This window comes from Aulostomus chinensis, chromosome 20 (genome assembly GCF_037954235.1).
Source record: "Aulostomus chinensis isolate RoL2024-O1b breed Wild chromosome 20, RoL_Achi_v1.0, whole genome shotgun sequence".
Classification (NCBI taxonomy): domain Eukaryota; kingdom Metazoa; phylum Chordata; class Actinopteri; order Syngnathiformes; family Aulostomidae; genus Aulostomus; species Aulostomus chinensis.
Window position 1 is genome coordinate 16993424 of NC_141339.1, and position 11996 is coordinate 17005419.

At 44.0% G+C, this 11996-nt stretch overlaps 1 protein-coding gene across 2 annotated transcripts; it reads right to left on the bottom strand.

The window, feature by feature from the left end:
• Window positions 1–4357: 4357 nt before the first annotated feature.
• sox7 (SRY-box transcription factor 7) lies at window positions 4358–11987 on the bottom strand. 2 transcript variants are annotated; one of them, XM_086189024.1, is made up of 3 exons: window positions 11412–11987; window positions 7696–11067; window positions 4359–6760 (listed from the first exon to the last, which is right to left on the bottom strand). In XM_086189024.1, the coding sequence occupies exons 2-3, from the start codon at window positions 7925–7927 to the stop codon at window positions 5766–5768; spliced, it is 1227 nt and encodes a 408-aa protein (XP_086045150.1). In that variant the 5' UTR covers window positions 7928–11067; window positions 11412–11987; the 3' UTR covers window positions 4359–5765. The 2 variants fall into 2 exon arrangements, with proteins under 2 accessions (XP_086045151.1, XP_086045150.1); XM_086189025.1 differs by lacking the exon at window positions 11412–11987 and having other exon boundaries at window positions 4358–6760; window positions 7696–7985.
• Window positions 11988–11996: the final 9 nt, after the last annotated feature.

An 11996-nucleotide genomic window follows, 5' to 3' on the forward strand; every position in this document is an offset into this window, starting at 1 on the left:
TTGAAACTAAAAAAAAAAACGTGGTTGGATTGTAACCAAGTTATTTAATGATAAGCTTTTTTAATCGTATGAATGAGTCCTTAAAAGTGCTGCTTATTTGTTTATGCTTATATTTCTCCGTCTGAATAATTCAGTTGTTAACGCAAATGATTTATTTTTGTTTTACCTTGTAACTGCACTAAGTTTATTAGCATTTTCTGACATATGCGGTTGAGTGGCGGTTTGCTTTGTCTATCCTCCACAGTAGCTGTTAAAAGGGGCTCTCGCTCACACCACACATCTTATAGCATCACTCGTCAAAACCATTAGCGGCTCAGCTCTTCAGGATGTATGCTGAGTAAACTGGTGCGGGACAACGGGGACACAGCCCCAGTGTGGGGGTGGGTGGGAGCAGGGAGTGTAGAGCCACTAAAATGGAAACGATGGGGAAAAGTTCAGATCAAAGACGGGGATTCCTAAATTGACTTACAGCGCAATTTTGTCAAAGAACTTACATGCATGTGTGTGTTTGAGGAGCTCAATCTCGGTTAAACATCATCAAACGGGGCCTAAGAGCTTCATTTGCCAAAAAAAAAAAAGAATGCATCGGACTAAATTTTATAATTAATGACATCAGAACACGACTCCCACGACGTGGTGCGTCTTCCAGTTATTCCCACAAGAAGAGAGCTCACGCAGAACAGATAAGCACGTTCTCTATCTCGTAAATGGAACAACCACATTGCAATTAGGAAGCACAATAGGAACATCCTCCTCCACATTGAGGTGAAGAGTTACATCACCCAAGGGACAAGCTGCAGTGGTCAAAAACAAGCCAGATAGGTACTGCAGCACACATAGAGCAGCGCAGGCCATGCGGTCACAGATAAAGGGAGCGATGCAGGCCAAAAATAGGACACGCGCTGCAATTTGACTGCAGATTCTTGACAGACTGTTCCACTTCTGCTACTATTTTGTGGGTGGTTTATTAAAATGTACATACTTTTGGAAGGAGAGACAATTCTCAAATCCTTTCCGCATTCGAGCGCAAGCTTTCCTGCTTGTGCCGATTTGGTAATCAGGCCGCGCTTAGGAGTAAATGGAAATCTAGCCTTCTCCTTCCGTTGCTTGGCAGCCATGTGCTGGCCTCCCTCTGTGCTTTTTCCCGGTTGTCTGTATCTGCTTAGAACAGGTGCCGGATCGTGTTCAGCTGCAGCATTCACAGCACAGGTACGGGTGGGAGGCCCTTGGCTGCTCGGATAGTCCCACAAGTTTTCCAGGGGTCCCCATCTGTGTCCCAACACATCCTCTGCCACATGGCACCTGTCCCTCGACGAGTCTGGTCCATTCTTCGTCCGGCGACGTACACGCCTGCCTGCCACCCCACACTCTGCCTGTTGTTGAGCCACAATGAGATGAAGAATAGCTGCACCCATAATCCCTTGCCGTGAGATGTGTGAGGGGTTTTTTTTCTTCTTCTTCTCCCCCCTTCTTTTTCCTCCTTTGGCCAGATTTAGGGCCAAGAACAAATTGTAAACAGGTTATTATGCTGCTGTAACACACTCCAATTGGAAATACACTCCAGTAACATTTAGAATTTACTGATGTAAACACGCCGTACATCAATATGGAGCCGTCAGTTTAATTTGGTGTTCAGTTCCCCACATTTAGGACAATGAGAATGTGGTAATGAGTTCTCTTATTTGCAAAGATGAGCAGGAAAAGAACAATAAGGTTGACATTCCTGTGTCATATGGAGCTTCTTCTAGCTTTTATTATCACAAATATTCAAGGAAGTACTATATACAGTACGCAGAATTTGGTTTGGGTTTTTTTTGCATGTATGTTCCAAGGGAACCTCTGTCTCTCACATTAATACGCCTTAGTCACGTAATTCAAATCAGCTTCTTCCTCTTGACCTACAGTCAGAACACAGAGAATGTCATACAGCACTGACGCGCAGAACCCCCCCCCCCCCCCCCCCAAAAAAAAAATTGTGTTCGGACGCTCCCTCACCAGCTACACAATAGACGCTCGCTGGACCCCGACACTCAGCCTCCTTCATGCCTCTGGAGGACATGATATTTAAAGTGATCACCTCAGTCCCTGCAGATGGATAATACTTTGCACAGCTGTGCAATCTCTGGCTCTGTCCACACACACACACACACACACACACACACACACACGCCAAGCCTGACGTTACCTTGACAGTTGGTGTTGAGTTAGACCGCCGAGTTGTTTGTTTGGCCAAGGAAGTGACATGACGGCAGAGGAGGAAATAGGAAACATAACAGACTACCTGACAGACTCATTCCACTGGCTTGACCTGAGACTGGACCCGAGCCAGCCAGCAATCAGAGAGAAAAAACAAGACGGGGGCGCTTTGTTTGTTCAGCCACTGTCCTTATATTCACAAATTAAACCATGTGATCCTGCAAGTGTGGAAGAGATTTAATTAGTCCAATTCAGAAATCCACTTCCTTACTCTGAAAAAGGAGGATGAAACGATGTGCTCAACGTTGTCGTGACACGTTGTTTTCTCTTTCCTCTCGCGTTGATTTATGGCCGCTAAAACAGCAGCGATGGCTGTCTTTGGTTTTTCAGGAGAAGTTTGAAAGTTCCATCAACATGTCAATTTCTAGGGAAGAACAAGAGGCAGACAGATTGAGTATTTTTGCTCCAATTTGCTGGAAACTTTACTCACAGGATGTTCAAATCTCAATTTATACTTCTCGAGAAACGGCTACATCACCGCCAGCGCCACCAAATTATAAGAACGGTTTATATTGCCTCGCCTTTATATTTACAATAGTTTCACAATTTGCACTTTTGCGAAAGAAAACAATTTTTACAGCAGTTTCTTTATGATTTTGGTTTTTTTTTTTGTTTAATCTCTGGGTTAAATTATGAAACCTGCTGGTATCGGTTTGCACATTTATTTTTTTAATGTATTCATAATGATTTTGCAGCAATATTTATTGATTTTGCAGCAATATCTTTATTGCACCAGGTCATACCTGGAGCTCATAGATGACAGAGTAAACAAACGAAACGCGTGTAACTGAGAACAAACAAAGAAAAGTCCCTCGAAGAAACGTGACGTTTACTTTTAAACTGTGACAACTGTAGATTGAAAGAAAATAAATCAGTTTTAATATTTATTTTTCAAGCAAAAGATGTCAAACAAGTCCTGGTTCTAGACTCCATAAACGTAAGAATTGCTGGAATATTTATTTGTGACATTTTTGATATTGCTTAATATTAATAATTAAAGAGACCTAAGTTACTTTATATATATATATATATATATATATATATATATATATATATATATATATATATATATAAATAAAAGCACTTCCAGTCTGCACCGAATACTTTTAATGTATAGTTAAGAAACATCTATTTTGCCCCCCACCTCATAAAAATCTGGAGGGAAACTTGTGCAGACTGATTTGTTCCGATGCTGGTGATGCTTTGTTGACGTCTGTCCTTGTCACACGTCCTACCCAGAGGGGACGGATGTTGACACATTGCAGAGCGTCTTTATCGAGGGAGTCTGCCGCGGCACCCCGAGCTGACCCCGCCAGCTCTTGTGGCCGATCCCCACCAGTGACTACTTCCTCGCCCCTGTATGCCTCGGGCACCACCTGCCCTGCTCCCCCATCCAAAATGCAGTTTATGCTCGCACTCAAATGGCCCCTCCGCTGAGTTTTGAGTCCCTGCAGGCCCAAAGGGTAATGATCTAACCCCCAAGAAGTGAGCACAACATCACTGGGCTACAAACATGATGAATGTTGTCATTCTGGTCAGTTTTATCACACTGACGGCTGAAGGCAGGTCAAAAAACACAAGATTAGGGTTGAATATCGGTACCGATAACCAGGTCAGTTTGTGATATTTTCGGATGTCAGCGATTTCTTCGGTGTGTCGTCATGTTTGTGGTTATAACAGGCCTCTCCTGACAAATGGCGGGTAAGTAAAGATGGGTAGGTAAAGATGCTAATCAGTACGGCAGTGTTTCCTCCTGTTAGCTGAACAGAGGGTTCCCTTCCCTCTCTCTGGCTCTTTAATGCAGGGCCCAGCCAGGCCCAAACATCCTGACGGAGAGAGGCTTTTCCCTTATCAGTCAGGAAACACTGCTCCTCCGCCACATCCTCTTTACAAGAAGCACAACTCAACCGTTCCCAAAAAAATGCAGGAAGACCAGCCAGACTCCAGGATTTGTCAAAAGCCCCCTGAATTCCTTTTATCGAGAAAGAGAAATTCAAGAGAACAAGAGGGGAGGAGTGGTGAAGAGGAGAGGAGAGGTGGGGGGGGGGGGGGGCGAGGAGGGTGTAAAACAGTCAACAAGGCCCTGGGATGTGTTTTATTTATTTATTTATTTATTTAGCACAGATTATGAAAGGTCTGCATCAGCAAGATATAAGACGGGGGTGAGGGGGGTGGGGTGGAGGGAGTGCAGGGTATAGGAGTGTGGTGGTGGTGGTGGTTGTGCGGGGGGGGGGGGGGGGGGGGTCCAGAGTGCATAAGAATGGCACCCCAGAATAAGACTCCAGGATAACAAAGGATGGTTGAGATGGAGGCGGGCGGCGACGGCTGTGCCTGTTTTACACTAATCCTCTGAACCGGGATATAATGAAAGAGAGAGGATGGAGAAGGATGATGGAGGGGTGGAGGAAAAAAAACAAGCAGGGGGGAGTGGGTGTCAGAATGGGCCACTCGCATTACAACAGCTAGACAGAACCCGGAATAGAAGAATACACGATGTGACACTTAAGATCCTTTTAGCAAAGAAGCACAAACCATTTTTTTGCTGTTTGTGTGCGTGTGTGTGTGTGTGTGTGTGAGAACTGCGGTACTAAAGCACTCGTTCTTTCTTTGCTTTTATTTAAAAATCTGATTGTATCGACTATGTACACAGATAGAAATATTTCATCTGCTGCCTCTTGAATGTAACACCTCCTAGTTGGGTGTCATCCTCTTTAGTATGTTGGTGCATTTTTCAAAATAGCAAATGCAGTCATAGAAAAATGGGACTTTATTTTTTTAAATTACTGTCTTTCACAAACCTAAATCAGCATACAGTTTTATAGATACCATTATTATTTGTCCGTTGTAGAGGTTATGATTATATATTATTATGATAAGAAGTAGAAACGCCTCATTTTTTCTTCATTATATACTTTTTTTTTTTTTTTTTTTGCTAGATTGCATAAGAAACTAAAACCTCATTCAATTACGACTACTGAGGTAATACTCCCAAACCAATGGGAGCCAGGACATAATAATAATAATTAATAATAATATAATAATACAAACATTCAAATGGAAAGCGTCGATAATAGCGTTTACAGAATTTATGCAAAAAACATCAAAGGACTTAAATTAGCTTCTAATGAGCATCTGTACAGGCCGTAGCGGCGGAGACATTTACAGGTGGACAACGAGTCTTTCATGATTGAGCTTGTCTCTCGACAACTGCAGGTGGCTACTAAAGTCATTTGTGTCTGCATCCCTGAGGTGTCCATCTGTCTCTTCATTATTCCTCCTAATTCTTTTGCTCCATCCTCGGCTCCAGACAATCGTATTGCTCAGTAAATGTGTTCAGGTTGAATCGTGGCGGTGGGATGACGTCGCCCGTAGATGCCGCTGAAATGTCTTAACCAAGGAATGTTTGTTTTTTTCTGTTACTGGCAAACCGAGTGCGACGTCATCCCACCGCCACGTCACCCACCTTTAAAACCCTGTGGTCTCTGATGAGTCACGCGTGTGGAACAAGCTTACGAGATGCCATAGTTGTTGTAGTAGGCCGCCGTTGCATCCGCCAGCACTGAGATGAGACTGGTTTCTGTGGTGCTACTGGGACATACTGTGGCAGATGCAGTGGCAGCAGATGCCACCTGGATGTGTCCTGTAACAGTCATACCACTGCCCTGCTCTGGGTGGAACCCGCTCCCGGTGGAGTTCAGGTACTGGTCAAACTCATTGCGGTCTACTTCGCCCAGTAGCTCAGCTTGGCTCAGCTGATCTAGAGTCTCTAGGTGGCCCTGTGTTTCAGGTGGGGGGGATAGCTGACCCAGGTGACCCTGGTGGAGCCCGTGGTGAATCTGAGGGAAGGATGAGGTACTGTAGTAAGACAGCGGAGGCCCGGAGATGAGTCCACTGCTGCCACTACCGCTCTGGGACATGTGAGAGATGTGACCTATGTGGGCGCCCCCGCAGTGGATTTGGGTCTGAGAGTAGTCCATGTGGTAAGGGGGCGGGCTGCCCATGTGTGTCTGATTGTGGTGGTGCTCATCTGAACAGGAGGCCGAAGAAGAGCAGGATACAGAGGAAGTTCCAGACGCTGAGTAATAAGAGGGAGGTACGTGCTCGTGGTCCATGGCGTCTAAGGGGGACATCTCAGGAGGGGTTGGCAGGCCGTAGGGGTACGTGTCAAAGCTGCTGTTGGAGCCTGCTGGGTCTCTAAAGCTTCTGACGCTGGGGAGGGCAGGGCTGGGGCTGGAGAAGCTGCCGCTGACACCATTAGGGCTGCCCTCGTCTTTGTCCATGGGGTGACAGAGGGCCCGTTGATCAGGCAGGGCGTTCTGGTCTGGAGCCAAACCGCTAAGGAGGAAGCCAGGGTCCACACGCTTGCAGATGCGCTTCAGCTGTTTCTTCCGGCGAGGACGGTACTTGTAGTTGGGGTAGTCCTGCATGTGCTGCACCCGAAGCCGTTCTGCTTCCTCCACGTAGGGCCTCTTCTGAGGGGGAGTCAGGGCCTTCCACGACTTGCCTGCACGGAAAAAAAAAAAAAGAGAAAACAGAATTTTTATTTCAGTGTTTTTCACTTTTATGCCATCACTCTGCGTTTGGGAATAAAGTCTTTTAGAGCAATTAATTTAAATGATTTAAAGAAATATATTTCTATCAGATTTGATCAATTTCTGCAAATCCTAAAATTGTAATAAAATGTTCATTATTTTTAAAATGTGCAGACATACTCATATAATGATAATATGAAGTTTGAGGAAATAATAGTGGGGTTACATGTATTTTAAAGTTATATGAAAAAATATAGCACTGTGGATCACAAATTAAAAAGTCATAAACATAAATAATAAAAGTACCACTTTAAATGTTCTTTGACTTTTGTGTTTCATGAAATATTTCTTTATTTAAAATTTAAATAAAGAAAAGTAAAAAAAAATATCACTGCTGCCTGAACATGAAACTTTTTGTTGTTTCAGTATTTTATCTAATCGGCTTACAAACTCATAATGAGGGATATTTTTAACCACGTGTTTGCATCGGTGTCGTCGCACTGGCTTTGATATCGCGTAAGAACGTCATATTGGAGGTTTATCTTTTAAGTTTTAATTCAAGAAACCGTCTCTCTTCAACTTGAACTTGCGTCTTTAATGCGGCTTTAAACAAATGTGCTTCATTTAGTCCTGTGATGAATAATAATGAAAGATTGTAACTTGTTTTATTCGGTCATAATTGTTCCTATAAAATTTGAAGTCGGAAATGTCTGTTGTCTTTGCAGTCTTTTTTTTTTTCTTCAAATTTTTATTAAAGATTTCAATGGTCATCCCCCTGGATTCCGGAGAGTAAAACAAAGACAACTTTTTAAGCCGAGGCCTGTGTCGATGTAGAAGTCTCTGAAGTACTTCTAAAATAGACCAGTATTAATAAAAGAAAAATGAGTTTGAACAACTTTCTTCTCACCCAACATCTTGCTGAGCTCGGCGTTGTGCAGGTCCGGGTTTTGAACTGCCAGCCGTTTGCGCTCATCTTTGGCCCAGACCATGAACGCGTTCATGGGCCGTCTGATCCGCGGCTCCGGCGCCTTGTCCACGGGGTTCCTGTGAGGGCCATGTCCGTCGGGCACGTCCCCGTCTCCTGGAGGACACTCGAAGGACTCCGGCCACGACGAGTACGCGCTGATGAGAGCAGCCATCTGCGCGCTCTCTCCTTCTCTCTGTCTCCCCCCCTCTCTCTCCTCTCTCTCGCTCAACTTCAGGTGTCACAAGTTGTCTTCTCTCTCTTTAAGTTCACTAACTAAAACATACAGGAAGGTGTCTTGTATAAATCCAGGTGGTAAGAGCTACAGGCGGATGGCAGAACAGGTTTTGGGAGAATCTAACCACATGCGCTCGGGCTGCGGCTCCTCCTCGTGAGTTATGATTCAGTCTTTCCTGGTGGATGGGGGGAGCGCTTTATATTTGAGGAGCAGGTTCCAGGAGAAACCCCGGAGGACTCTCGGCTCCTCCTTGATTGTTAGAACCGGAGGAGAGAGAGCGCAACATTTCAACACTACTAACTACTTCAACTACCAAAACACTCTGGGATTCCTGTTAATGAGACAGATTTCAGTGGTCACAATGATCAAACCACAGAAGAGGGAACTCCTCTTTTTTTTCTTTTTTACCTCCTTTCTTTTCAGCACTCCTTTCATGTCCTGATGTGGTGACACAAAGAGAGAAGCAGTAGTGTTTTCCTCTTGTGAACCAGGAAAATTTCACCTGACAAACTGATCTAACCGAACCAGTTCTGGAGGGAACACACACCAACTCCACAGGTCAAGAGTTTCCAGATGAATGCCAGCATAACGAGATGTCTGGGAACATTCCTCTAATAGTGAAGACGCCTTCTTCCTCTTCACTCTGACTTGAAAAGTAGAAATTTTCTTAACTTTGAAGAAAATGTCTTTGTCAAAGGAGCCCCCTGCCCCCATGTTATAGTGTGTGAGTGTGTGTGAGAGAGCAGAGATAACCACTGAACACACACACACACACACACACACACTCGCACCACAAACAAATCAGTTTCCCTCTGTGGTTGCAGATCAAATCCAGTAGTTCCTGTTGACAGGACACTCTTGGGCTGCAGCCACAGAGAAGCTCACACTCTCACACTGCCGGAGCAGCTACTGATCCCAGGTCAGATGACTACAGGAACCTCAGGATTGTTCTTCCACTTTACTATATATCTCTACGGAGACCCGCAGAGGACACACTGAGAAAAAAAAAATCATTCTGAGGCAAAGAAAGCGAGAACTCATTACCTCAATTTCATTATTTTGAGACCACGAGGCAAAAAACAAACAAACAAACAAACTAGTATGACTGAGGGATCAAGTTCAACCTCAGAGTCACAAATTCATTAAACTGATGGAGCAAGTTTTAACACCTAACCTCAAAAAACAACTAAATTGAGGGAACACAGTATATCTTGTGGCCTCAAAATAAGGAAATAGGGAGAGATTACATCTTGTGGCCATGAGTTAATTAGATTGTGGAGAGAAGTTTGGTCTTGTGGCCTTTAAATGACCAAATAGGGGGAACCAGTTTTATCTCATGGCAACAGAAAATTAACTTGAGGGAACAAGTTATTCATCATTGTATATACATATTTTTTTTCAGAAGAAAGTAGTTCACTATCCACAGGCAACATAGTTTTTCAATAATGATGCACATCTTGTGACGAGTAGTAATGAAATGTCAGCGCCAAACACACACACACACACACACACACACACACCCGACCCGAAACAGGAACAGGATACGGCACCTGAAGCCACAGATTGTGTGGAGCAGCACCATTAGTGATATATAGGGGCACACTTCCTCTTGCACTTCTTACATGTCACACTGATATGTTGTGAAAGTTGTGTGTGTGTGTGTGTGTGTGTTCGAGATGAAAACACGGGTGAAAGGGAGTGCATGAATACTATGATCCAGTTTCACACCATATTTGCAATTTGGAATGAAGCACCTGAAGACTGCGTGTGTGTGTGTGTGTGGGGGGGGCGGTAAATGATTAATAGCTCTATATATTAAGTGCTGTGTGGGTGGGAGCTGTATTAACCTGCTGTTGTTTACCCATTCAGTGTGTAACGCATGTGGCAACTGGAGATGCGTGTGTGTGTGTGTGTGTGTGAACACAAACACGACAACAATTTCACCATTATGATGTGTGGAGGTGAAACGTTCATGAATGAATTCAAGGATTCCCTATTCGTTTTCCTTGATTTAAAAATCCTTCCTTTGGTCCAGAGCTCTGTTTACTGTTTCACTACTTCTTATTTCCGTGTCTCTACGACTACAATCATCAGCTACCGTTTGCATCTTATATCAGAGAGGAAGCAGGGAAGGTATCTGCTAGCTGACTCTGTTTCAACAAGTCTTGTCGAATGAACCAGTTTTAAATATTTCTGTCTGCTACAGTTCCAGAGAAACAGGGCTTTGGTCTTTCGCTATATGTGGGGACACTGTTGTATTTTCCTCTTCTTTCCAATGACTCATCCCGTCTTCAAAGTTTACACTACCCACTACTGAAGGGACAGCAGGAGTTCGGTCACACCTGATTAAATCTACAAGTATTCCAATCACCTTCGTAGTTCAGATGAACCTGTGTGACAAACGTGATCGTGACGCTCTCTCACTCTCACACACACCCGTCTCGTCCACTTGATCCAGTCAGGAGAGTTGAAATCAAACGTCAGAATAGAGAGGAAAAGTGATGTGACGCGTCCACAAGGTGAAACACTATCCCTTTACATTTAGGTGCCTGTAAACAAACAAGCAGTGGGAGAAGAAAACCCACTCAAGCTTGTTCTGTTGTGACGCAACTTACTGGCGCCCCTTAACTCATCACAAGGGTTCTTCATTTTTTCTTTATGCATCCTCCGTCCACAGGAGTGTTTTCAGTTCAAGCTGCCACAGGAAGTGAACTCCCGTTGGATAAAGGTGGTGTGATGTTTCCAACACACGCCAACAGCTGCAGAGCTTTTTTGACCATAAATGGATGCTAATGTTGGTGAATAAATGACAATTGAAATATTAAAATGGGGAATTGGCTGATTTGACAAACTTGTGGTCCTGCAGGAATTTGGACAGACAACCATGTTTCCAGAGGACGGTCTGGGGGAAAATCCCTCAAAAGACAGAACACACACTAGTTTGAGCTGATGGAGCTCGGGGACGAGCATCTCTGACCTTGGTAAGTGGCGACTGATGTGGAACAAAATCTCTCAAGAATGTTGCCAGCACCTTGGTGGTCTAACCCAGCACGGAGCAGGAGCGCCACATAAAGCATCTGTAAAAAGAAAGAAATCAACAAAACAATCTTTTGCACGACTACTTGGATTTATTCCTAAAAAAATATTTGTTGAGGGTAAAAAGGACCAACATTTGATTTACTAGAGTTCAAACATTTCAGACTTGCTGATGACTTAATGCTGTTTAATTAGCAACAATGTCAGGATTTAATTTTACAAGGTGATATGGAGAATAAAACAGTATAACCAACCCCCAGAGAAGAAATCAGTTCCACTCAAGGATATAAATTTGAAATCACAACAAAAAGGACCAATTTTTAATTCTTTATTGAATAAACCTCTAGATATCAGCCCTCATTTAATGACATCAAACACAACCGACCTGCTTAAAATACGTGGTCATGTGACCTCTCAGAAGATTCTGCATGATTGTGCCTGACGTGGTAAGGACTGGTGCTCCATTAGTGCGGCCTCAGGTTATGACCTAAAACCAGGGGGGAAAAACTGGTTTGATCGGTGGAAACTTAATCCCCTCCAGTGCATCTTCAGTCACCAGTTATCACGCAGGCTGTTTTGCCTGAGTGAGAATGTTTACTTTTTGGTTTTCCACTTGATGAGCTGCCGTTTAGTCATTCTCATGTACGCACTTGTTACGTTGTGAGGGATCGTCACATACGATTGTGGTGCTGTTGTGATGGACACGCATACTGGACAAGATGTTTGTGTATTCTGCCAGCTGTTTCTTCCTGTTAGTTGCTGGGTGTAACTTCATGTCAACTGTTCCGATAGCAGTGTTTGACCATGAGCAGGTAAGCAGTGGCTCACATTGCTCAAACATCCAAACGTCTACCGTGTCTTTAAGGCCAACGGTTTGCGCGTCCCAGAGGACAAAAAATGTGTGGTTTTACAGGATGAAAATTAATGGTGGCTAATGCGTAGCCTCCTCAACCTAGTGGTGTATCCCCCC